This window comes from Mustelus asterias, chromosome 1 (assembly GCF_964213995.1).
Source record: "Mustelus asterias chromosome 1, sMusAst1.hap1.1, whole genome shotgun sequence".
Lineage (NCBI taxonomy): Eukaryota > Metazoa > Chordata > Chondrichthyes > Carcharhiniformes > Triakidae > Mustelus > Mustelus asterias.
Genome location: NC_135801.1, coordinates 166914300 through 166942091, shown reverse-complemented (window position 1 = coordinate 166942091; position 27792 = coordinate 166914300). Strand labels below are relative to the sequence as shown.

Here is a 27792-nt window from a genome sequence, read left to right as displayed (position 1 = left end):
GATTTTGATGCAATGTACTGAGTTCAGGAAAAGTTATTTCCAATCCTGAAGCTCATGGTTATGAACAGAGTCCTAGATTTGAAATTATTTTAATTGGTGAAAACAATGAGAATTTTTTCTAAACAAATGGATGAATGAATAACTGCAGCTAAATAATTAAACTTGAACTATAAACACAGAAGTAAGTGAATAGATTATAAAACAGCGAGACTCAAAGGTAGACTCAAAGTTAGAATGATATCGTCCCAGAAGTTGTAGAAATAGGTAACACATTCTTGGCTAAATTAGTTAACGCTAACAATTAGCACTTGGAAGAGCTGTGTGGATTCAGATCTGATTAAGTGCCTTGGGACATTTAACTATGTAAAAGATGAAAGTTCTTACTGTTGTTAGTTAAAAACAGAATTGAGGGCTCCAGGCATAAATGGGGCAGAGATGATATGCGAGCTTTGATAGTTCCTGAGCTGCTGAAACTATAAAATTGAAGACAATATAGGAGGAATTTAGTGCAGCCTGCTGTGTTCCATGACAGGAAGGAGCATAGAATGAAGCAGGAGAAGAAGAGTAGTGTTCCTGACATTGAAAACTGATAGCTGAACTAAATGGCTGCTGAGAAGGCAGCGAGCCTGCATCAACGTGAAGGGAAGCCAATTCAGTTTGTTAGGAAAGCTGTTAACACACATTTGCATGCTGCTGAACAGTATTACACATACCTTTTGGGATTATTTGGGTGGGGGATCACGGGCTGTCAGATCTCAACAAATGGAAGCTGGTGGTTTTGAAGTGTGGAGGTGGAAGGTCAGCGAATTCATTGCTGCTTTCCACAGGACAGGAGTCACAAAGTCCACAGTCTGAGGGACACAGATCAGAGTGGGGAGAGTCTGATGGCGCACGGGCAATCAAATTGAGAGGCTGCCAGAGACATTTCCAGTCAATTTAACTTCAGTACAGCATATTTTCTTTGACAATAGACCCTGGATTATGAGAAATATATGATATCTCAAAAATGATCCAAGAGCTGTGAGAATTTAATCACCCTGACCATTATTTAATTAAGTTTAATTGTACAGCACCCTGGCATGAACAAGATGATTGATGCTCTTTCTATTCTGAATAGAAGAATTCAGTCTTCTTTACTTTTCAATGGAAATTCCAATGTTAGATGTGTGATTTGATTTGATTTATTATCGTCACATGTATTAGTATACAGTGAAAAGTATTGTTTCTTCCCCCCATACAGACAAAGCATACCATTCATAGAGAAGGAAACGAGAGAGTTCAGAATGTGGTGTTACAGTCATAGCTAGGGTGTAGAGAAAGATCAATTTAATGCAAGGCAGATCCATTCAAACATCTGATGGCAGCAGGGAAGAAGCTGTTCTTGAGTCGGTTGGGACTTTTCCTCAGACTTTTGTATCTTTTTCCCGATGGAAGAAGGTGGAAGAGAGAATGTCCAGGGTGTGTGGGGTCCTTAATTATGCTGCCAGCTTTTCTGAGGCAGCGGGAAGTGTAGACTGACTCAATGGATGGGAGCCTGGTTTACGTGATGGATTGGGCTACATTCACAACCTTTGGTAGCTTCTTGCGGTCTTAGGCAGAGCAGGAGCCATACCAAGCTGTGATGCAACCAGAAAAAAATGCTTTCTATGGTGCATCTGTAAAGGTTGGTGAGAGTCGTAGCTGACATGCCAAATTTCCTTAGTCTTCTGAGAAAGTAGAGGCGTTGGTGGGCTTTCTTAACTATAGTGTCGGCATGGGGGGGGACCAGAACATGTTGGTGATCTGGACACCTAAAAACATGAAGCTCTCAACCATTTCTACTTCGTCTGCGTTGATGTAGACAGGAGCATGTTCTCCACTACGCTTCCTGAAGTCAATGACAATCTCCTTTGTTTTGTTGACATTGAAGGAGAGATTATTGTTGCTGCACCAGTTCACCAGATTCTCTAACTTATTCCTGTACTCTGTCTCGTCATTGTTTGAGATGCGACCCACTACAGTGGTGTCATTAGCAAACTTGAAAATCGAGTTGGAGGGGAATTTGGCCACACAGTCATAGGTGTATAAGGAGTATAGTAAGGAGCTGAGGACATAGCCTTGTGTGGCACTGATGTTGAGGATGATCGTGGAGGAGGTGTTGTTGCCTATCCTTACTGATTGTGTGAGTGGAGCAGCACCAGGCCCACAGGCACTGTTATCAGTGAGAGCGGCTAAATGGGCGGCACGGTAGCACAGTGTTTAGCACTGCTGCTTCACAGTGCCAGGGGCCCGTGTTCGATTCCTGGCTTGGGTCACTGTCTGTATGGAGTTTGCACATTCTCCCTGTGTCTGCGTGGCTTTCCTCCAGGTGCTCTGGTTTCCTCCCACATTCTGAAAGACGTGCTGGTTAGATGCATTAACCCGAACAGGTGCCGGACTGTGGCGACTAGGGGAATTTCACCGTAACTTCATTGCAGTTAATGTAAGCCTACTTGTGACTAATAAATAAATAAACTTTTAAAAAGTTTTAAAGGGCCCGCGCCTGCCACATAATTGGACAGGCCTTTCATGTCACTTTCTCTAACTGGCCAGCCGCTGTGTGATGCAGTCAGCCGGCCTCTTCCCCAGTCGGAAATCCCACTGACTCCCATCTGCTGGACTAAATTTTGTCCAGTGAGTCAAGAATTACCAGGGTGGGAATGTGGGTATTGCAGTGGACTGGATTACGGGTCTTTCAGTTCTCACATCTGGGTTAGAATCCAGCAAGAGAATCATCTTTTTGTGTTGGTCGTAAGGGTTTCAAGAAATCAGATATTGGGAATGTGGTGCGATGAATAATATAAGTTTAGGTAAATATTCAGAAGTTGTATACTGAATGAAGTGAGAACACAAATTTGGTAATCAAACTGGAAATATCCCAGCCATACAGTCAGCTGTTTTTAAACTCTGGCTCTTATAACCTTGTAAAGCAACCACTTTGGAATTCTTTCAAAGTAAAACTTTTGTTGGAATTTCCTCAAATGACAAGAATTCCATGTGACTGAAAAGAGTAGGTGAATTCCAGCAAATATTGCTGTCCATCCCAATGTCCATATACATTTGATAAGATGCTGCTTCATTTGCACAAAGAGGACATTCACCCACTACTCAAAATAAGCTATATTATAGCCTGGCAACATTGAAGCACTAGCGCACAATGTGAGAATGTGGTGGGCTGTAAATCTAGTCCCTAGTCCCAAATCCGGTTCTCCCTTACAGTGTTTTAGGGATTTATACCAACTGCTTCCTATAGGGCAAGAAATGGTAAATCAAAAGGTAGAAGAACTGTACAGCTTTGACAAAGCCCTGATGATCAAGATGACCGAGAGGGCACTGGGAAGAAGGTTTTCTTTTGTTGGACCTCTTGACTTCATTATTCACCATTTTCTTTATTCTGCTAATTTCTTCTCAAATCTATTGCTACATGGCTTGAAAACTGAAAATTGCTTGATTACCACGATCTGCATGTATTACACTGCTATGTTTTAAAAACAGCGTTCTACTGGATTTTTCATCTTGGTATCTTTCTTTGCACTGCAGTTCATGTTTGCATATGATTTGTTATTGATTTTTTTTGGAAGACTGCAGAACCAAGCTGTAAGAAAACCTAAAGCATCATCTCATTCAATAAATATTCTAAGAAAGCAGAGCTGATGTCAAGCGACACTGAGTTTGTCTGTAAGCAGCCCAATGGGGCTGCACATTGGTGTAATGCACATTGGTATAGTGGGTGGCACGGTAGCACAATGGTTAGCACTGCTGTCTTACAGTGCCAGGGACCCGGGTTCAATTTCGACCTTAGGTGACTGTGTGGAGTTTGCATGTTCTCTTTGTGTCTGCGTGGGTTTTCTCCGGGTGCTCCGGTTTCCTCCCAGGCTCCAAAGATGTGCAGGTTAGGTTGATTGACCATGCTAAATTGCCCCTTAGTGTCAGAGTAAATATGTGGGGTTCCGGGGTAGGGCCTCGGTGGGATTGTTATCAATGCAGGCTCAATGAACTGAATGGCCTCCTGCTGCACTGCAGGGATACCATGGTAATAGGCCCTGTGGTGGGTGGCCCATGATTTGACGAGCAGAAAGTTCTCCATTTCAGAAGGACAGCTTGTCTTTGGGGGTGAAGAGGTACAATTCTTCTCTTCAAGAGAAGAAAATTGGAAAGGTTATCAAAAGCTTTGATTTCTGTTTAAAGACCCTGCGGCAACTAGTTAGAGTAGCTAAAGGCCTGAGAACGGGACCTTTGCTTTTCCATATAATGGAGAATGTCATGGCAACATTGAGAAAGTGAAATGCAAGTTCAAAACTTGAGGTTCGGACAGATGTCTAATCCAGGGAGACATCCTCCCACCAGGGTTAAAAGTGATGACCCAGTTTCTGTTTACAACTAACTTTTCTGTAAACTTCTGCATCTGAAAGTGCATCAGAGTTTTAGTGTTAGGTCCTTTCAGATAGGAGCCAAACATATTTACAGCATTAAAGCAGGTCATTGTGTCTGTGTTGCTTCTTTGCTGCATCAATCCTAAGCTAAGTGCATAGCCCTGTTTCCTCCCCACGGTCCTGAGTCTTCCTCTGTTTCAAGTATTTATTCAGTTTTCTCCTGAAACAGATAAAATATTCCATGTTCCAACAGTGCTCTGAGTAAAAGTAAGGTTAAAAGTTTATTTATTAGTCACAAGTAAGGCATACATTAACACTGCAATGAAGTTACCGTGAAATTCCCCTAGTCGCCACAGCCTATTTCTTTTAAACTTTCTCCTCACTCTCTTTGTGACATTTCTAATTTGATAACCCTATGTCAAGCACTTCTCAAAGTACATTTATCCCCTAGCCACTTTATCAAAAACCTTCATAATATAAAAAAACAAAATTATATTAAATCTCCACCGCCTTCTCTGTCCCAATTGTCCTCAGATCTCAATTCTCTTCATTTTGCTTGCTTATTCTGGAGAATCTATGCCCTCCATTAAATAGACTTATATAACATATGCAGCACAGAGGTTATTCAACCCAACTAGTTTATGTCAATTTTTATACTCTACAAGCTTCTTCTCTGTCCTAGTTGCCCTGCCGATACCGGCCATGCATCCTTCAGTACACAGCTCCAAAATGCACACATCAAAGGCTAGATTCTCCTGGTCCTGATTGTGATGGAATGGAGGCCTGGAAAGTATAAAAAATGATGATGACATTGCAGGGCCAGAAACCCCACCCCCATTTCTGATTTTCCCAAGAGCAGGGCAGAGCATGGGCCTCACTTATTGTGAACAAAGAAAATTACAGCGCAGGAACAGGCCCTTCAGCCCTCCAAGCCTGCACTGATCATTAATGACACCAGTTAAATTCATTATGGGCTCATTAAACCCACAACTTTATTTTTGGAGGGGCCCGGCATATAGGAGTTGTCTGTCAGACCAGCTGCATATCGCAGAGACCATATCTGGGGCAAGCCATGAGTTTTAAAAAGTAAGTAAACATGCTTTTTAAAGTTTAAAGGGCTTACCCCTTTGATGTAAAAGTCGCAGCAACCCATCACAGGCCAGGGAGAAGCCAGAATTAAGATCTTTGCCAATTTGGTGGTTTATCACCCTCGATGGGTCAAAGAGCCCCTTTTATGTACTGTATGACTTTGACATTGCGTGCATATCGGAGCAGTGGGCATGGCTGTTTAGCATCAAAATAGGTGTTGCCCCCTTAGAAAGTGAAGCCTTTGGAGATGAGGAACACCAGCTTGCACAGGAAATGCAGAGCACCGGGTATCAAGAGGCTAGAGGAGAGGGGTGACAGATACAGAAAAGGAGACACTCACTACCTTGTGCACAGACAGAGGCAAAGAGAGCTGTGGATGACTGAGACACCAGTGCCAACTCTCTTAGCAGATGGCCTCAGATGTTTGCACCCTCATCAGAGGGAACTTCTGCGGCATCTCACAGCTATACCGGTGCCTCACCCATGCGACAGACTCTCTCTTTATCGATGATGGGCAACATATCACGATCACAAGTGATGATGCGTTGCGAGCTCAGAAGGCACTAAGTCTGGAGCTTGTTGTGGTTAGGTAGTGCCTGACAAGGGTCTCAGTCATTGCGGTGGCCTGCTGTGCTCTCCATAATTAGGTCCTCTAGAGATATGTGGACCTTGAGGATGGTTAGGCCCTGGAAAGGGACAGCTCAACGGAGAGGAGCAGGAGTTATGGGGAGGGACATTATGCTAAAGGTAGAGGGGCCCCTACTGCATAAGGAGGTGGTGTCCTCTTCTCACTCTCCTCTCCCTCATAGGTGCCAAGGCTCCAGTTCCCCTGTGTGCACTCAGCACCCTGTGGGTGCCTTAGCAGAAACTCTCTCCCCCAGGCTGCCTTGGGGGTTTGTAGCCCAGTCCATTCCTGCCCCCACTAACTTTAATTAGATATGACACCCATATCCATATCAAGGGCTCACCCCCAAAAATATGAAATTCAGTCAGTTTCCTATGGGGACATGTTTCTTATGCAGAGACAGACCCAGATCCTGGTTCTCACCTCCAAGAGGCAATTCCAGCCTTAAATTTTTCCCTAAATGTTCTGCCTGCTTCAACTATTCCGTGTAGCTGAAAGTTGTATTGTTTCACCACTAGCTGAAGAAATTGTTCCTAAATTTCTCATCTATTTGATCTGTTGATGGCTGTCTTATACTTATGCTCCCTTTTTTTTGGACTCACTTACAAGAAACAGCAGATTTTCCAGACTCATTCAACAGACTACTTCATAATATTAAAGACCTCGACCAGTCTTTGTTTCCAGAGAAAAGAATTCCAACCTGCAAAATAGTTACATCCTTTCAGTTCTGGTGGAAGCTTATATATCTTTCTGCTTCTTGTGATATGGAAACCCAACCCAGACACAGTATTCCAGTGTGGTCTATTAAAGATTCAAAATTGATTTAACATTTTGGGCCAGATTTTCACTAATGAGGCAGGAGGCCCGAGTCAGGGAATTTCTCACCTCGGCAGATGTGCTTCCATTTAAGTGGTTCCAGCCTGCACTCTCTTCACTCCAGGGATCAGGTTAGGCCAGCCAGTTCACTTACTGCCAGGGAGGTGGTTGAGTGCCAAGGCAGGCTGGTCCGAGGGTCCGCCTTGGTTCTCTACACTTAGTTCCAATTCTATTGAAGGCTGTTAGGTCTGCCAGCATTCATCCCTCTCCCCCAACCTCCCCATACTTGCTGCAGCCCCCATGTTCATGAAAAGAACACCCATTCAGGAATCTTCTTTAAAAAGAAATGCTGTTTTTACAATCTTATTAAAGTGTCAAAGAGCACCAGTTTTATTTTTAATACGGATGCTTTCTATTCCCATTTCACCGAGGGTTTTGCCTGCCTTACTCCTGATCCCAAATTACTCTGCAATATCTTCCCTACTTGTCCTTTCCTAGCACACACCAGACTTATCTACTCAGTGAGACCCACTGTCCGCTTGCTGCAGTACAGCTCCTGACAGTTTCCCCAGCTGTCCAGGCCAAGTGTTTGTGGACATCATCAACTTCTTATAGAATAGTTACATCACAGAAACAGGTTAATCCGTCCAACAAGTTTGGTATTTTTCTCCATATGAGTCACTTTAGTCCAACTCTCCTGCTCATTCCCCATACCCGTTAATATTTTTTATAGCACTTACCTTTAAAAATAGCTTGTGACATAATTTTCCACATTCTAATCATCCTCTGTGTAACGATTTTTTTCTAACATTCTTTTCTCTTAACTATCTTAAATTTATGGTCCTTTATCTCTGTCATTGACCAGTGGGTACAATTTATCATTGCTACCTTATCATAAGCCGACAGATCCTCTAAAGACCTCTATCAGATCAGCCTTTATCCTTCTGAGCTCAACTATAAAAACCTTAAACTCTCTTTATAACTGTATGGTCTCACTCTTGATGACATGTTTTCAATTATTTTATAGATTTTTGTTATCTTCAGTTGCTGAAAGCTATTGTATACATGTAGCCTAACAAGTTCACAACATGGAACACTTTACATTTGGAGCCTACACCTCTGGATATAAAACTAAGGATTCTGATTGCCTTTTTAATGGCATTGCCTACTTGTCCTCCAATGTTTAATTACAATTTATATCTTCTGAATCTTTTGCTGCTCTACTTAATTCAGAACCTTGCATTTAATGCGTATTTCCTTTTCCTAGTCTTCCATCCAAAATAAATTACTTCACAGTTTTGTACAATGATTTGCATCTTCCACTGTCTACTCAGTCTGTTAGCTCTTAATATGTCTTCCTATAGTCTTCCTGATATGCCATGACCTACCCACCAACCAAAGAACAAAGAAAATTGCAACACAGGAACAGGCCCTTCTGCCCTCTCAGCCTGCATCGACTATGTTGCTTGAATGAACTAAAACCCCCTACCCTTCCAGGGACCATATCCCTCCATTCCCATCCTATTCATGTATTTGTCAAGACGCCACTTAAAACTCACTATCGTATCTGCTTCCACTACCTCCCCCGGCAACAAGTTCCAGGCACCCACCACCCTCTGTGTAAAAAAACTTGCCTCGCACATCTCCTTTAAACCTTGCCTCTCGCACTTAAACCTATGCCCCCCAGTAATTGACTCTTCAACCCTGGGAACAAGCTTCTGACTATCCATTCTGTCCATGCTCCTTATAATTTTGTAGACTTCTATCAGGTCGCCCCTCAACCTCCGTCGCTCCAGTGAGAACAAACCAAGTTTCTCCAACCTCTCCTCATAGCTATTGCCCTCCATGCCAGGCAACATCCTGATAAATCTTTTCAGTACCCTTTCCAAAGCCTCCACATCCTTCCGGTAGTGTGGCGACCAAAATTGAACACTATATTCCAAGTGCGGCCTAACTAAGGTTCTATAAAGCTGCAACATGACTTGCCAATTTTTAAACTCAATGCCTCGGCCGGTGAAGGCAAGCACGCCATATGCCTTCTTGACTACCTTATCCGCCTGCGTTGCCACTTTCAGTGATCTGTGTACCTGTACATCCAGATCCCTCTGCCTATCAATACTCTTAAGGATTCTACCATTTACTGTATATTTTCTGTCTGTATTAGACTTTCCAAAATGCATTACCTCACATTTGTCTGGATTAAACTCCATCTGCCATCTCTCCGCTCAAGTCTCCAACCGATTTATATCTTGCTGTATCCTCTGATGATCCTCATCGCTATCCGCAAATCCACCAACCTTTATGTCATCAGCAAACTTACTAATCAAACCAGTTAACCCTACCTGCTTCAAGAAGACGACCATCATCCCGGTACCTAAGAAAAACCAAGCAGCATGCCTGAATGATTATCGGCTGGTGGCTCTGACATCCATCATTATGAAATGCTTCGAAAGGCTAGTCATGGCACGAATCAATTCCAGCCTGCCGGACTACCTGGATCCACTACAGTTTGCCTACCGCCGAAACAGGTCCACAGCAGACGCCTTCTCCATGGCCCTGCACTCAACCCTGGAACACCTCGATAACAGGAACACCTATGTCAGACTCCTATTTATTGACTACAGCTCAGCCTTCAACACTATTATTCCCATGAAACTCATCTCCAAACTCAGAGGCCTGGGCCTCAGCACCTCCCTCTGCGACTAGATCCTGAACTTCCTAAATCACAGACCAAATCAGTAAGGATAGGCAACAACACCTCCTCCACGATCATCCTCAGCACCGGTGCCCCACAAGGCTGTGTTCTCAGCTCCCTACTATACTCCTTATACACCTATGACTGTGTGGCCAAATTTCCCTCCAATTTGATTTTCAAGTTTGCTGACGACATCATCATAGTGCGTCGGATCTCAAACAATGATGAGACAGAGTACAGGAATGAGATAGAGAATTTGGTGAACTGGTGTGGCAACAATAATCTCTCCCTCAATATGAACAAAATGAAGGAGATTGTCACCAACTTCAGGAAGCGTAAAGGAGAACATGCCCCTGTGTACATCAACGGGGATGAAGTAGAAATGGTTGACAGCTTCAACTGTTTAGGTGCCCAGAGCACAAACAACCTGTCCTGGTCCCCTCATGCTGACACTATAGTTAAGAAAGCCCACCAATGCCTCGACTTTCTCAGAAGACTAAGGAAATTTGGCATGTCAGCTACGACTCTCACCAACTTTTACAATGCACCATAGAAAACATTTTTTTCTGGTTGTATCGCAGCTTGATATGGCTCCTGCTCTGCCCAAGACTGCAATGAACTACAGAAGGTCATGAATGTAGCCCAATCCATCACACAAACCAGCCTCCCATCCATTGACTTCGTCTACACTTCCCGCTGCCTCGGCAAAGCAGCCAGCATAATTAAGGACCCTACGCACCCCGGACATTCTCTCTTCCACCGTCCGTCAGGAAAAAGATACAAAAGTCTGAGGTCACGTACCAACCGACTCAAGAACAGCTTCTTCCCTACTGCTGTCAGACTTTTGAATGGACTTATGTTGCATTAAGTTGATCTTTCTCTACACCCTAGCTATGACTGTAACACTGCATTCTGCACTCTCTCATTTCCGTCTCTATGAACGGTATGCTTTGTCTGTATAGTGCACAAGAAACAATACTTTTCACTGTATGTTAATACATGTGACAATAATAAATCAAATCAAAAGTTACATTTACCTCCAAATCATTTATATATTTATTACAAACAGCAAAGGTCCTGATCCCTGAGGAACGCCACTTGTCACAGCTCTCCATTCAGAAACACACTCTTCCACTGCTACCCTCTGTCTTCTATGACTGAGCCAGTTCTGTATTCACCTTGCCAGCTCACCTCTGATCCCATTCGACTTCACCTTCTGCACCAGTCTGCCATGAAGGACCTTGTCAAAGGCTTTACTGAAGTCCATCTAGACAATATCCACTGCCTTACCCTCATCAATCATCTTTGTCACTTCCTTGAAAAACTCGATCAAGTTAGTGAGGCACGATTTCCCCTTCACAAAACCATGTTGCCTCTTGCTAATACATCCACTTATTTCCAAAAGTGGGAGTAAATACTGTCTCGAAGAATCCCCTCCGATAATTTCCCTACCACTGACGTAAGGCTCACCGGCCTGTAATTACCTGGATTATTCTTACTACCCTTCTTAAACAAAGGAACATCACTGGCTATTCTCCAATCCTCTGGAACCTCCCCCATAGCAGTGAGGATGCAAAGATTTCTCTCAAGACCCCAGCAATTTCCTCCCTTGCTTCTTTCAGTATTCTGGGGTATATCCCATCAGGTCCTGGGGACTTGCCTACCTTACTGTTTCTCAAGAACCCCAATACCACCTCCTTTTTGATCCCAACATGACTCAAACTATCTACGCACCCTTTCCCAGGCCCATCATCCACCAAGCCCTTCTCTTTGGTGAATAATGACACAAAGTATTCATTTAATACCTCACCCATTTCCTCTGGTTCCACGCATAGATTCTCTCCCCTGTCCTTGAGTGGGCCAACCCTCTCCCTGGCTACCCTCTTGCTCTTTATATGTGTATAAAAAGCCTTAGGATTTTCCTTAATCCTGCTGGCCGATGACTTTTCATGACCCCTTTTAGCCCTTCTTACTCCTTGCTTAAGTTTCTTTCTACTTGCCTTGTATTCCACACTTGTCTCATGTGTTCTCAGCCTCCTAGCTTTGACAAATGCTTCTTTTTTCTCTTTGACCAGGCTCACAATATCTCTCGTTATCCAAGGTTCCCAAAACTTGCCATACTTATCCTTCATCCTTACAGGAATGTGCCAATCCTGAATCCCTATCCACTTACACTTGAAAGCCTCCCACATGCCAGATGTTGATTTGGCCTCAAACATCTGCCCCCAATCTACATTCTCCAGTTCCTGCCTAATATTGTTGTAATTAGCCTTCCCCCAATTTACCACCTTAACTTGAGGACTACACTTATCTTTATCCATCAGTACCTTAAAGCTTACTGAATTGTGGTCACTGTTTCCGAACTGCTCCCCTACTGAAATGTCGACCACCTGGCCAGGCACATTCCCCAATACCAGGTCCAGTGCGGCCCCTTCCCTCATTGGATTTTCTACATACTGTTTCAAGAAGCCCTCCTGGATGCCCCTTACAAACTCTGCCCCATCCACGCCCTTAGCGCTAAGTGAGTCCCAGTCAATATAGGGGAAGCTAAAATCTCCCACCACAACAACCCTGTTACTTTTACACCTTGCCAAAATCTGCCTCCATATCCGTTCCTCTATCCCACTCCCCTAGCTTCTTTGATTTGGTATAGTTAGAAAATATTAATATTGCTCCTTTATTTCCTGATTCCAGGTTTTTTAAGTGCACGTAAATCATTTCCCCAATTTCAAAATGGCCATCATTGTTCTCAAACTGCCCACCATCAGTATTTAGTCTTCTTCAACAACTACCCATTTCTAATCTCTTCCTTGTACTGGTCTTTATATGATTTACCATTACTCCTGTACCCAACGCAGGCCATTGCACTCAGTTTAAAGGTCTTCGGTTTGGCATACGCTGAAAACCATCCTGACAAAAGGCACCTATTTTTACTGTGTAGCATTGTGGCCATGGTGTGTCGTTGCTCCTCCTCTCTTCATCCAGATAGTCCATGATATCCCGAGAGTGGACTACTCCATCCTCATCCAGCTCCTTTCTTTTGTTCCACAGCATTCTTGAAGTTGGGATTCCTACAGTGGTTAGCACTGCTGCCTCACAGCGCCAGGGACCCGGGTTCGATTCCCGACTTGGGTCACTGTGCAGAGTCTGCACGTTCTCCTCGTGTCTGCGTGAGTTTCCTTTGGGTGCCCCTGTTTCCTTCCATAGTCCCAAAGACATGCTGGTTAGGTGCATTGGCCATGCTAAATTCTTCCTTAGTGTACCCAAACAGGTGCCAGAATGTGGCGACTCGGGGATTTTCACAGTAGCTGAATTGCACTGTTAATGTAAGCCTACTTGTGTCAATAATAAGCTTTAAACTTACTGTTCCCAACTTAGCAGCACACCTCAAACAATACCTTCTCCTGTACTTCCAGTCACCTCTGTTGTGTCCAAAGATTTTATCCTTGGTTTTCATCTAGTCCTCTTATATGTTCTATCCAGGTTACATTATTTCCAACTTCCAGGTGTATGCCAAAGCCATCTAATTTTAATTCCTCATCAGCACTCCCAGCTTCTGCGGACTACAACCTCTTTGTTGGCTCTGTTTCGTCCTGTTGTGATTTGACCCTCTGTTTCGTCTCGTTGTGACTCTGCACTCTCAGTTTCCATTCTTCCATCATATTGCATCATTCTCCACCTTGATTACCTTCTGAAAACCCACCATTTTGACTACACTTTTCCCCTAGCTTCTCCTAGTTCCTGTCAAGTGTCTGATCTGCCTGCTTCATTAGTCACTTGGAACAATGCATTAAAGAGCGGTATGAGTGGAAGTTCTCAGCATACACCTTGAATTTCTAGGAACCGGCTCTAACACTGAGCTCTCATCTTTCTCTGGCTTCTATTCTTTCTCTCCTCATTCCACCCCAGAAATCATCTTATCCATGACATCCATCTTCTACTCCCTCAACTCTATTCCCACTAAACTGCTGACCGCCCAACTCGCCTTCCTGGTCCCCATATTGATAAAGTTAATGGCTCTCTCTCTTTGTGTACTGTCCCTGTCTCCTTTAAATCTACCTTCATCATCCAGACCTCTCAAAAAAACAATCTTTGCATTGACCTTGAAAACTACTGCCCTGTCTTCAATCTCCCTTCCCTCCCCAAAGTCCTTGAATGTGTTGTCCTAAATCCCAACCAATTTTCTGCAATTATAGGTTTCATTCCTTTCAATTAGGTTTCTGCCCACCACAGTGCTAACAACTCCCTGGCAACTCTGAGGCTGAGCCAGTCTCAGGCAGCCTTGGTGTCATATTGGACTCTAAGATGGGTTTTCGTCCACCTATCTGTGCTATCACAAAGATTGCTTATTTCTACCTCCGTGCCTTTGCCTGACTCCACTCCTGTCTCCGCTCCTGTTCCATGTCTTTATTCCCTCTACACTCAACACTCAACACTCTACACTCAAAGCACTCCTAATTGTCACTTAATGTGGCATCGCTTCCCAAAATGAAGCGATGTGGGGATCTCGCCAGTTGTCCAGAAAGCAAGCAAGACTACCCTTTCCACCCTTATGCTCACTTTTTTTTGGACTCACCTACAAGAAACAGCAGATTTTCTGAATTCATTCAACAGACCACCTCATAGTATTTAACCACCACCCCACCCACCCCTCCCTCCCCCCTTTAAATTCCACCTTCTGATTGAATACACACTCAAATACATTTGTTAAACTATAAGGATGCTATTTTGGAAATTATTCACTGATCAGATTTCCCTGGCAAACTATCTTTTTAATTGTATTTTTTAATTTTATCTTGCATCTCCCTAGACAACCTGTAAATTGGACCATATAAGAACATTGTATTTATTTCTGCTTAATGAAGGGAGTGGCATCAGCTTGAAAGATAATAGAAGAAATAATCCTTTTGATAATTCCCCTGGGATCCCTTTGCTTGTTGCAAAATAAACTGTGCGGACTCACGGGATCATGGTTACTAAGTTGTTTTGGGATGGGTACATTCAATGCTTGGTGCATTTCAGGATCGGCACTAAGCCCACAGCAGTGTGATTTACACATGACATCAGCTCTGCTCTCAGTCAGTTTAGTCATTATTTGGCTCCACCTCTGTTATTAAAGTCCACCATATAATCATTGAAGGATTTGCGGCTTTAAATTGGAGTATTGTGCAAAATCCAAGATACATGTAATTGTGTATTCTGTGGGAAGTGGTGAGTAGCCTTCAGTTTGAAGTGTTGCCAATGATGCCACCATGCTAGTTAAATAACCATGGTGGACATAGGGATGTTTTTTTCACGTTCGTTGGTAAGTGCACCTTCTTCCCACAATGCAATTGTATCAAGATAGTTTCAATGGGTAATTGGTTCACTCATTTTTTGTCATCCTTCCAATGTTCTGTCTTTTTAGTTGTAATTCCTTCCCTCTTGTTGTTATCATATCATTGCCCATTATCCTCAAGTACTTGCACTATCGCACTTATAGATGTGTTTACGTCAACCAAGAGATGCTAACGGTGGTCTTCCCAGCCAATGAGAGAAGGTCCCGTGAAAGGTTAGTTCTACCCTGGGGGAAAACTGGTGGTGGTATTTGTGTCTCTCATAACTCCCTTCTCAAAATGCTTGATTATATTTCAAAAGAAAACTCTTGTGGGCAACAGGCTCACCATTGGAGGACATGTATTAGAAATAATGGCCACGATTCTCCCAAAAGTGCTGAATTGGCAGGAAAACTGCTCTAAACCCCGACTGTTCTGTCAGTTCAGCTTCTCACCTGAATCTCCGCACTCTGTGCACTGAAGAGGTCCGAGTCGGGAATCTCATTAAAAACCGAGGAGGGTGGGGCCTATTCGTGCTGGAGTTTGACAGTTCTGGAACTCTGCGCATGCACAGTGGCCCCAAACTGTCAACCTTCCATTTGCTGGCCAGCCTAATCGCTGGCCAGCCTGGGACTCCCGCAGTGCTGCCCCTCCAGCCCTCCCCACAGCCCGATTGTGGCCCCCACAACAATTCCCGGGCCAGCCCTGGCCGCCCCTCTCCAACCGCCCCCCTCCCCCCCCCGGTCCTGTCCCGGAGCGCCCTGATGTCCAGGCCCCCCCCCCCCCCCCCAGCAGTGGCGATCCCCAACCCCCCTCACCACTGGGGTCAGACTCCCCCCCCTGGAGGCAGGACCCCTCCCACCCAGCAGACTACCTCCCCAACCCCCCCTCCCCCCCATCTCGTCCCGATCGCTGCCCTTCCTCCATCCCAGACCAATCCTGACTGCAGAGTGGCAGTGAGAACCCCCCACCCCCCCAGCAATCACCCCTAGGCCCCGCCCACAATATGCCACGCCCCCTTACCACTGCCCCATGCGTGGTGGGCAGTGCCAAGGTGCCCCCTGGGCATGGGCACTGCCCCTTGGGCAGTGCCAGGGAGCACAGGCTGGCACTGCCAGGGTGCCCATGCCCAGGCGGAACCACCCCCCTGATACCCGACACCATGGGGGGCCCCGATTGCACCCCCCTTCATTCTGGCAGGGTCTCCCGCTAGTTCCCTGAACGTGAGGAGCTAGTCTGAACCCCACCGGAATTAAGTACTCCTGGTAGGGTGGGAGATTCGATCGGGAGCTGAAACGTCCCGATAATTACCTAATCTGCATATTTAAAATGGATTAAAAACAGATTTAAATGACTTACCTGCCTTCCTGCCGATTTCCAGCGTCTGGCCAGCAACTATTCGCCGGCTCTGGGAGATTCGCATGCGTTCCCGGCAAATGCGCAAATCCCTATTCAAAGCGGCAGATGCACGTCTCCCACTGTGACACGACAGAAAAATCATGTGTCGCAATGGGAGAATCGCAGCCAATATTGTTTAGCCTCACAATGACTTGGCAGATAAAAAAGTGCCTTCAGCCCATAGACTCATAGAATCCCTACAGTGCAGAAGGAGACCATTTGGCCCATCAAGCCTGCACCAACAATATTCCCACCCAGGCCCTATTCCCGCAACCCCACGTATTTACCCTGTTAATTCCCCTGACATTAAGGAGCATGGCCAATCAACCTAACCTGCACACCTTTGGAGTGTGGGAGGAAACCAGAGCACCCGGAAGAAACCCACGCAGACACAGGGAGAATGTGAAAACTCCAGACAGTCACCCAAGGCCAGAATTGAACCCAGATTCCTGGCGCTATGAGGCAACAGTGCTAACCACTGTGCCACCCATAGATTTAAATTCCACCATCCTCTGTGGTGAGATTCAAACCTGGGTCCCCAGAGCATTACCTGAAATCTCTGGATTATTAGTCCAATGACAATACCACTGTGCCACCATCTCCTCCATGCAAACCAAGGTGGTCCTCTGCTCAATTTATGGTGTGTACAAGGTTAACTAGTCTGATAGAACAACAGTTGGCTCCAGTCTCCCTGAATGAAATGGTGGAAGGGAGAAGGGGAGGGTGGGAAATCAGCTGGCATTCTCTCTTCTGATCATTTTCCAGTGACCATGCTGAAATTATGAGATAACAAAACAAAATCTCAGTTGCAATTGACTGAATAACATACTGAGTAGGCTCTTACACAAAGCATTGCCGCTGGAATAAACCTCCAGTACCTGCTGGACTGTACCTTGCTCTCCCCATCCCGATCCACAAGCCATCATCATCAGCACATGAAGGCAAGGTTGGGCAGCACTTTGGGTATTTGTGTCTCCACAAGAACTGGCCGATTTAATTGAGAGGAAAGGGGCAATTTGCAAAAAGAAACAAATTAAAATGTTGATTTTATAATTGCGTGTAATTTTTCACGAGCAGAATAATAATTTGGTTTGATAATATACACGACAGAACCAGAGTTCAAGCCAATATCTTTTTACTAGTGTGTCTATGATGAGAAAGAACTGTTTCCCACAGAATTTGTGGAACAAATGTGAACCAACTTGAACAGACATTTCCTTTGTCAAATATTCAGATTCATTGGGTGGAATTCTCCCTTTTTAAGGCTAAAACCCATGGCGGGAGAAGGAATATGGAGTGGTTCCCGCTCCAAAGGTTGGCGGGAAAACATGCCAAATATTCCAGCTCTGACCTCATTAATTATTCACTCGGGTGTTTTACGCCACAGGGGCAAGCCTCAATGGCATATAGTCCGCCATCATGTCTGGGTGCCATATTAGAAAAGCGCCAAACACCACCAACCCAGTCATGCAGAAAGAAGATGGACCTCCTGAAAATGAAGATGGATCTCCGGGAGCACTCCGAGGCCAGAAGATGAACCTCCTGAGAACAAAGGTGGATCTCCGGGAACATTCTGAGGCTGGAAGATGGTCCCACTGCAGGACACCGAATCTGGAATGTCCACCTGCAGATGCACCTCTGACCCACTGCCGTGGTGTTCCAGGACCCAGGCTTGTGGGCTGCCTCCATCCCAAACTCCAGAAGCAGCCCCAGGCATTGTGTGGGTGAATCGCAACATCAGCGTGCCACATTGTTCAAAACGTGTTTCACACTGGCATATTCTCCCGCTGGCACCGTGGAGAATCCAACATGGGAGGGGTTCAAGCCTTCATCTGCATCCCATTAATGGAATGCAAATGAGGCTTACACCAGCCTCTGATGGACTTTCGGACCCACCAGGGCAGGTACCAGCTGAAGATCCCGCTGTAAATTCACACCGATGTGAAACTGATTTCTGGGCCTCCTGTCATAATCTCTGCTCCCTCCCCCCCTCTGCCCAACATCCGCCATCGAAACCCATTTTTGGGAAAAGAAGAAAACACAAATCAATTCAAAAAATGCATGTTTTTAATTGATCCACATTGGCAGCCGTATATTCAGTTGACAAAGCCCCAAGCTCTGGAATTCTTCTCCAGATCTCTCCACCTCTCTTTCCTCCTGTAGGAAACTCCTTAAAACCTACCTCAATTTTTGGCCATCTTCCCAAAAGGGGTAAGTGTCAAATTTTGTTTGATACCGTTCCTGTGAAAAAACTTGGAACGTTTTACGCTGTTAAAGATGCTATATCAATACCAGCTGTTAATATTGTTGTGAGTGAGATTGTCGGACCAATTTAAGGACTGCCACGGATATTTGGTAAATGTTAAGAGCCATAATACCAACACCAAACCAGTCTCTGAGATTCTATCTGCATGACAAATCTTTCCAGCTGTTAATGACATTAGGATACTCTATTGTATGAATTGTTGAATAGCTGCCAACACATTGTGGGTGTCTCATTTTTCTCTATGGATTACCCTGCATTCCTCGTGACTGGGGACATGAAATTAATTTTCTCTGGTGCTGGGATCACATCTGAGCATTTCTGCGCATTGTGTCATGGCATATACATGGTTGAGGGCACTTTATAATGAAAGGGTGGTGCAGATGAACCTATTGTCACGGCAAGTGTTGTAAGATTTCTAATTGTGAAAAACAATCTATGCCTGTGGTTAAAGAGGTTGTCACACAAAAGTCTTTGAAAAAAGTTGGCCATTTGAGTGACGTGACATGATGTTGTAAATTGGAGCCAAAGAACAGTTGCACAAAAACGTTGCACAACCTTTTTATTCAACTCCTAATTGTTGAAGGCAATTATCATTTACCATTGTGCAATAGGTTGAAATAATCAGAAATGGTCGACCAGGCATCTGCACTTAAAAGCAAAACTGATCCACAGATGTGTTATTTCAGTGTAAGAACTGCCTTGAAGAATTGAGTTAATATTATTTTACTTTTTTAATTATATGAATATTTGTCAAACAATCTTTTTGTGAGGAGGATGAAGAGCTGCAGGTCATTTCACAGAAAGACTGGAAGTGACAGACTTGTCCTTACCTTTGACCCACCTTAGTCAACGGATCATTTGCCACCACTATCTCCAGCATGATGTCACCACCAAACACATCTTCCCTTTCCTTTCAGCATTCCAAAGGGACCATTTCCTTCGTGACATCCTGGTCCAATCCTGTCATCACCTAGCACCCTTTCCTCTTCCCATGACACCTTCCAATGCAAAGACAAGAGATGAACAAAGAACAGTACAGCACAGGAGCAGGCCCTTTGGCTCTCCAAGCCTGCGCCAATCATGTTTATCTATCTAAACCAACCGCTTATATCCCTCTATACCCCGTTTGTTCATATGCCTATTAAGATAAGTCTTAAATGTCGCTAATGTATCTGCCTCAACCATTTCACTTGGCAGTGCATTCCAGGTCCCCACCACCCTGTGTGTAAAAAAACTTCCCCTGCACATCTCCACTGAACCTTTCCCCCCTTATGTTGAACTTATGCCCCCTTGTAATTGTCATTTCTGCCGTGGAAAAAAGCTTCCAACTGTTCACCCTATCCATACCCCTCATAATTTTATAAACTTCTATCAGGTCGTCCCTCAGCCTCCATCTTTCCAGGGAGAACAATCCCAGTTTATTTAATTTCTCCTCATAGCTAATACTCTCCATACCAGGCAACATCCTGGTCAACCTTTTCTGCACTCTCTAAAAAGCCTCCACGTCCTTCTGGTAGTGTGGTGACCAGAATTGGACACAGTATTCCAAATGTGGCCTAACCAACATTTTATACAACTGTAACATAACTTGCCAACTTTTATACTTGATGCCCCATCCGATGATGGCAAGCATGCCATATGCTTTATTCATCACCTTTTCCACCATGCTGCCACTTTTAAGGATCTGTGGAACTGTGCTCCCAAGTCTCTCTGTGTGTCTATGCTCCTGATTGTTCTGCCATTTATTTTATAGCTCCCACCTGAATTGGATCTACCAAAATGCATGAAATACCAAATGAAACACCTGTCCTTTTACCTCCTTCCTTCTCACCATCCAAAGCCCCAAACACATCTTCCAGGTGAAACAGCGATTAACTTGTATTTTTTTTCAAGTTAGTATACACTGTGTTCACTGGGTGGTTTCCTGTACATAGGGGAGACAAAATGTAGTTTGGATGATCCTTTCCGGATCACTTCTGTTAGTTCCGCAAGCGTGACCCTGAGCCTCCAGTCATTTGTCATTTTAGCTCTCCACCTTTCTTCCAGTCTGACCTATCTGTCCTCAGCCGACTGCAGTGCTACAATGAAGCTCAAATTAAGCTCCTCATTAAGCTGTGCTTGAGACACAGCACCTGATCTATCGATTAAGGCACCTTCAGGCCTTCCAGACTTAGCACTGAGACCAACAATTTTGGACTGTAACTTATTTTTCTCCCCTAAACCTCCCCTCTCCCCCTCCACTACCCCTGCCCAGCTCCCAGTTTATTTCACTGGGGAGTAAACATCTCTGAACTCTGCCAGGAGAAGCTAGACAGGAGAAGGGAGTTGCAGAGATGCAAGCTTCCCAAGGAATTGGAACAGAAAGAATGTCTAAGAATGATGACTGAAGTTAAGAAAACAGAGTCCAAAGTATTGTTCATAAGAATCCAAGGAAGAGTAAACAAAGTGTCCTGAGTTAATGAGACAATTGCACTAACCAGAGTTAAAGTGGGACAGCAGACTTCTGAGGTAAATCAAACGTTTGACAACATTTTACTAGAGTCTGGGATTGTACAGCGGTCAAGACATATAAATCCTAAATGTGATGGTGTAAAATTCTGGATTGGATTCATTGTTAAAAGTGGAGTGAAAGCTTTGCTTCCGGACAAATGTGAGGTAATGCATTTTGGAAGGTCTAATACAGATAGGAAATATACAGTAAATGGCAGAACCCTTAGGAGTATTGATAGGCAAAGGAATCTGGGTGTACAGGTACACAGGTCACTGAAAGTGGCAATGCAGGTGGAGAAGGTAGTCAAGAAGGCATACGGCATCCTTGCCTTCATCGGCCGGGGTATTGAGTTTAAAAATTGGCAAGTGATGTTGACGCTTTATAGAACCTTAGTGAGGCCGCACTTGGAATATAGTGTTCAATTCTGGTCACCACACTACCAGAAGGATGTGGAGGCTTTGGAGAGGATACAGAAAAGATTTACCAGGATGTTGCCTGGTATGGAGGGCATTAGCTATGAGGAGAGGTTGGAGAAACTTGGTTTGTTCTCACTGGAGCAACGGAGGTTGAGGGGAGACCTGATAGAAGTCTACAAGATTATGAGAGACATGGACAGAGTGGATAGTCAGAAGCTTTTTCCCAGGGTGTAAGAGTCAATTAATAGGGGGACATAGGTTTAAGATGCGAGGGGCAAGTTTTAAAAGAGATGTACGAAGCAGATTTTTTACACAGAGAGTGGTGGGTGCCTGGAACACGTTGCCGGGGGAGGTAGTGGAAGCGGATACGATAGTGACTTTTGAGAGGCGTCTTGACAAGTACATGAATGAGATGGGAATAGAGGGATATGGTCTCCGGAAGCGTAGGGGTTTTTAGTTAAGTCGGACAGCATGGTCGGTACAGGCTTGAAGGGCTGAAGGGCCTGTTCCTGTGCTGTAATATTCTTTGTTCTTTGTTCGTTAAAAGTGTCATTTGCAAAACCTGATTTAATTTTGCAATATAAACCACTAAGGAAAACATTATTGTGAGAGAAGATTTTTAAGCATGTTTTTGGGAGTGGTGTTTGGAAACTCTCACATGACAATCATCTGGGGGGTTTCTGAGGAGAAATCCGCAGACATTCCTTGAGGTTCAGAGTGGAGTAGGTGTACTTGACCACAGCCAATCTGTGTACTTAAAGGGACTTTGGGCGGGATTTTACAGCCTCGCTCGGGCAAGATCGTAAAATCCTGCCAGGCCAACAGAGATTTCTGATTCTAAGGCAACGAGGGGGTACTTTTTTGGCCTTTGTGTTAACGAGGCCAATATAGCTGAAGATGTACAAAGAACAAAGAAAATTACAGCACAGGAACAAGCCTTCAGCCCTTCAAGCTTGCACCGACCATGCTGCCCATCGTAACTAAAACCCCCTACCCCTTCGGGGACATTATCCCTCCATTCCCATTCTGTTCATGTATTTGTCAAGGCGTCCCTTAAAAGTCACTATTTTATCTGCTTTCACTACCTCCCCCGGGAGCAAGTTCCAGGCACTCACCACTATGTGTGAAAAACATGCCTCGTAAATCTCCTTAAAACTATGCCTCCTGGTAATTGTCTCTTCTACCCTGGGAAACAGCTTCTGACTATCCATTCTGTCCATGCCCCTCATAATCTTGTAGACTTCTATCAGGTCGCCCTCAACCTCCGTCGTTCCAATGAGAACAAACCAAGTTTCTCCAACCTCTCCTCATAGCTAATGCCCTCCATACCAGGCAATATCCTGGTAAATCTTTTCTGTACCCTCTCCAAAGCCTCCACATCCTTCTGGTAGTGTGGCAACCAAAATTGAATCCTATATTCCAAGTGCAACCTAACTAAGGTTCTATAAAGCGTCAACATGACTTGCCAAATTTTAAACTTAATACCCTGGCCGATGAAGGCAAGCATGCTGTATGCCTCCTCAACTACCTTCTCCACCTGCGTTACCACTTTCAGTGACCTGTGTACCTGTACACCCAGATCCCTCTGCCTATCAGTACTCTTAAGGGTATCGCCACTTACTGTATCTTTCCTATCTGTATTAGACTTTCCAAAATGCATTACCTCACATTTGTCCGTATTAAACTCCATCTGCCATCTCGCCGCCCAAGTCCCTAACTGAACTGTCTCCTGCTGTATCCTCTGACAGTCCTCATTGCTATCCGCAGTTCCACTAAGCTTTGTGTCATCCGCAAACTTATTAATCAAACCAGTTACATTTTCCTCCTAATCATTTATATATATTCCAAACAGCAAAGGTCCCAGCACTGATCCCTGAGGAATGCCAGTAGTCACAGCCCTCCATTCAGAAATGCACCCTTCCACTGCTACACTCTGTCTTCTATGACCGAGCCCAATCTGTATCCATCTTGCCAGCTCACCTCTGATCCCGTGCGACTTCACCTTCTGTACCAGTCTGCCATGAGGAACCTTGTCAAAGGCCTTCCTAAAGTCCATGTAGACAACATCCACTGCCCTACCCTCATCAATCATCTTTGTCACTTCCTCGAAAAACCCGATCAAGTTAGTGAGACACAACCTCCCTTTCACAAAACCATGTTGTCTCTTGCTAATGCATCCACTTACTTCCAAGTGGGAGAAAAGCTTGTCTCGAAGAACCCTCTTCAATAATTTCCTTACCACTGATGTAAGGCTCACCGGGCTGTAATTACCTGGATTATCCTTGCTACCCTTAAACAAAAAACAACATTGGCTATTCTCCAATCCTCTGGGATCTCCCCTGTAAGAAGTCTCACAACACCAGGTTAAAGTCCAACAGATTTATTTGGTAGCAAATACCATAAGCTTTCGGAGCACTGCTTCTTCGTCAGATGGAGTGGAAATGTGCTCTCAAACAGTGCACAGACACAGAAATCAAGTTACAGAATACTAATTAGAATGCAAATCTCTACAGCCAGCCAGGTCTTAAAGGTATGGACAATGTGGGTGGAGGGAGCATTCAACACAGGTTAAAGAGATGTGTATTGTCTCCAGACAGAACAGCTAGTGAGATTCTGCAAGTCCAGGGGCAAGCTGTAAACTGTGTTTACCCCAGTCCAACGCCGGCATCTCCACATCACATCTCCCCTGTAACCAGTGAGGATACAGTGTACTTTGTAATCTATGTTCATTTTAATATGTGCATATTTCTTAAGATAAGAGATAGTAAAGGAGTTTTGTATCATAATCTAATTCTTCCATGTTTAATAAGTACTTTTCCTTGTTGTTAAACAAAACTATTTAGTGGTCACATGACTCTGTTCCCCCACATTTTATAACAAAAAGTAAAAGTAATGGTCATTTGAGCCAGTGTTCCATTCTAAGATCTTCCCATCCAGTTATAATAACAACTGGGATTGTAACATTAGTAACACATTTGTGATAAAGGTTGATTGTACTTAGGAATAATGCTAACTTTTTCATGTTAAACAGGGTCAGAAGCGCAGAGCTGACTTTGACATTGTCATGTGCAGGCTTTACTCCTGTCACCCTGTAGAAATGATGTGGAGATGCCGGCGTTGGACTGGGGTAAGCACAGTAAGAAGTCTCACAACACCAGGTTAAAGTCCAACAGGTTTATTTGGTAGCAAATACCATAAGCTTTCGGAGCACAGCTCCTTCGTCAGATGGAATGGATATCTGTTCTCAAACAGTGCAAACAGACACAGAAATCAAATTACAGAATACTGATTAGAATGCAAATCTCTACAGCCAGCCAGGTCTTAAATGTACAGACAATGTGGGTGGAGGGAGCATTCAACACAGGTTAAAGAGATGTGTATTGTCTCCAGACAGAACAGCTAGTGAAATTCTGCAAGTCCAGGAGGCAAGCTGTGGGGGTTACTGATAATGTGACATAAATCCAACATCCCGGTTTAGGCCGTCCTCATGTGTGCGGAACTTGGCTATCAGTTTCTGCTCAGTGACTCTGCGCTGTCGTGTGTCGTGAAGGCCGCCTTGGAGAACGCTTACCTGAAGATCCAAGGCTGAATGCCCGTGACTGCTGAAGTGCTCCCCCACAGGAAGAGAACAGTCTTGCCTGGTGATTGTCGAGCGGTGTTCATTCATCTGTTGTCGTAGCGTCTGCATGGTTTCCCCAATGTACCATGCCTCGGGACATCCTTTCTTGCAGCGTATCAGGTAGACAACGTTGGCCGAGTTGCAAGAGTAGGTACCGTGTACCTGGTAGATGGTGTTCTCACGTGAGATGATGGCATCCGTGTCGATGATCCGGCACGTCTTGCAGAGGTTGCTGTGGCAGGGTTGTGTGGTGTCGTGGTCACTGTTCTCCTGAAGGCTGGGTAGTTTGCTGCGGACAATGGTCTGTTTGAGGTTGCGTGGTTGTTTGAAGGCAAGAAGTGGGGGTGTGGGGATGGCCTTTGGCCACGCGTTGGAGATCTCTACTAAAATGAGACAGCTAATGAACCGGAACAGCAGACAGAGAGACCCGCAGTGCAACCGAAGAGGAAAGAGCCGAATTGGACTCCTCCGGAAGGCCGCTGCCCTCGACTTGACATGTATGCCCAAGCCATCAGCCGCACTCACAAGACAGCACCGAACATCACCCAAGCACAACGCAACGCCATCCACGCTCTCAAGACCAACCGCAACATTGTCATCAAACCAGCAGACAAAGGAGGGGCCATCGTCATACTGAACAGAACGGATTACTGCAAAGAAGTGTACCGACAACTGAACAACGAGGAACACTACAGACAGTTACCCACAGATCCGACCAAAGAACATACCCGTCAACTCAACACTCTGATCAAAACCTTTGATCCGGACCTTCAGAGCACCCTCCGTGCTCTCATCCCACGTACTCCACGCGTTGGAGATCCCTACTGCCTCCCAAAAATACACAAGGCAAACACACCCGGCCGTCCCATCGTTTCAGGAAACGGAACCCTGTGCGAGAACCTCTCCGGCTATGTCGAGGGCATCTTGAAACCCATTGTACAAAGAACCCCCAGCTTTTGTCACGACACTACGGACTTCCTACAGAAACTCAGCACACATGGAGCAGTTGAACCAGGAGCACTCCTCGTCACAATGGATGTCTCAGCACTCTACACCAGCATCCCCCACGATGATGGCATTGCTGCAACGGCCTCAGTACTCAATGCCGTCAACTGCCAGTTTCCAGATGCAATTTTACAACTCATCCGCTTCATCCTGGACCACAATATCTTCACCTTCAATAACCAGTTCTTCATCCAGACACACGGAACAGCCATGGGGACCAAATTCGCACCTCAATATGCCAACATCTTCATGCACAGGTTCGAACAAGACTTCTTCACCGCACAGGACCTTCAACCGATGCTATACACTAGATACATCGATGACATTTTCTTCCTTTGGAGTCATGGTGAGCAATCACTGAAACAACTATATGATGACATCAACAAGTTCCATCCCACCATCAGACTCACCATGGACTACTCTCCGGAATCGGTTGCATTCTTGGACACACGCATCTCTATTAAGGACGGTCATCTCAGCACCTCACTGTACCACAAGCCCACGGATAACCTCATGATGCTCCACTTCTCCAGCTTCCACCCTAAACACGTAAAAGAAGCCATCCCCTCTGGACAAGCCCTCCGAATACACAGGATCTGCTCGGATGAGGAGGATCGCAACAGACACCTCCAGACGCTGAAAGATGCCCTCATAAGAACAGGATATGGCGCTCGACTCATCGATCAACAGTTCCGACACGCCACAGCGAAAAACCGCACCGACCTCCTCAGAAGACAAACACGGGACACGGTGGACAGAGTACCCTTCATCGTCCAGTACTTCCCCGGAGCGGAGAAGCTACGGCATCTCCTCCGGAGCCTTCAACATGTCATTGATGAAGACGAACATCTCGCCAAGGCCATCCCCACACCCCCACTTCTTGCCTTCAAACAACCACGCAACCTCAAACAGACCATTGTCCGCAGCAAACTACCCAGCCTTCAGGAGAACAGTGACCACGACACCACACAACCCTGCCACAGCAATCTCTGCAAGACGTGCCGGATCATCGACACGGATGCCATCATCTCACGTGAGAACACCATCTACCAGGTACACGGTACCTACTCTTGCAACTCGGCCAACATTGTCTACCTGATACGCTGCAAGAAAGGATGTCCCGAGGCATGGTACATTGGGGAAACCATGCAGATGCTACGACAACGGATGAATGAACCGCTCGACAATTACCAGGCAAGACTGTTCTCTTCCTGTGGGGGAGCACTTCAGCAGTCACGGGCATTCAGCCTTGGATCTTCAGGTAAGCGTTCTCCAAGGCGGCCTTCACGACACACGACAGCGCAGAGTCGCTGAGCAGAAACTGATAGTCAAGTTCCGCACACATGAGGACGGCCTAAACCGGGATGTTGGATTTATGTCACATTATCAGTAACCCCCACAGCTTGCCTCCTGGACTTGCAGAATTTCACTAGCTGTTCTGTCTGGAGGCAATACACATCTCTTTAACCTGTGTTGAATGCTCCCTCCACCCACATTGTCTGTACATTTAAGACCTGGCTGGCTGTAGAGATTTGCATTCTAATCAGTATTCTGTAATTTGATTTCTGTGTCTGTTTGCACTGTTTGAAAACAGATATCCACTCCATCTGACGAAGGAGCTGTGCTCCGAAAGCTTATGGTACTTGCTACCAAATAAACCTGTTGG

General features: G+C 45.1%; 1 protein-coding gene across 16 annotated transcripts in view; it reads left to right on the top strand.

The window, feature by feature from the left end:
• Positions 1 to 27792, top strand: part of ctif (CBP80/20-dependent translation initiation factor) — a 268061-nt gene that overhangs the window by 171450 nt on the left and 68819 nt on the right. For 7 of the 16 annotated variants that reach the window (XM_078222515.1, XM_078222505.1, XM_078222440.1 and 4 more), the window contains one exon: positions 15099 to 15167. The exons of the other annotated variants lie outside the window; for them this stretch is intronic. In XM_078222515.1, coding sequence (XP_078078641.1) covers positions 15099 to 15167 — 69 coding nt within the window. The remainder of the gene's footprint in view (positions 1 to 15098; positions 15168 to 27792) is intronic. 16 annotated transcript variants of the gene reach the window in all.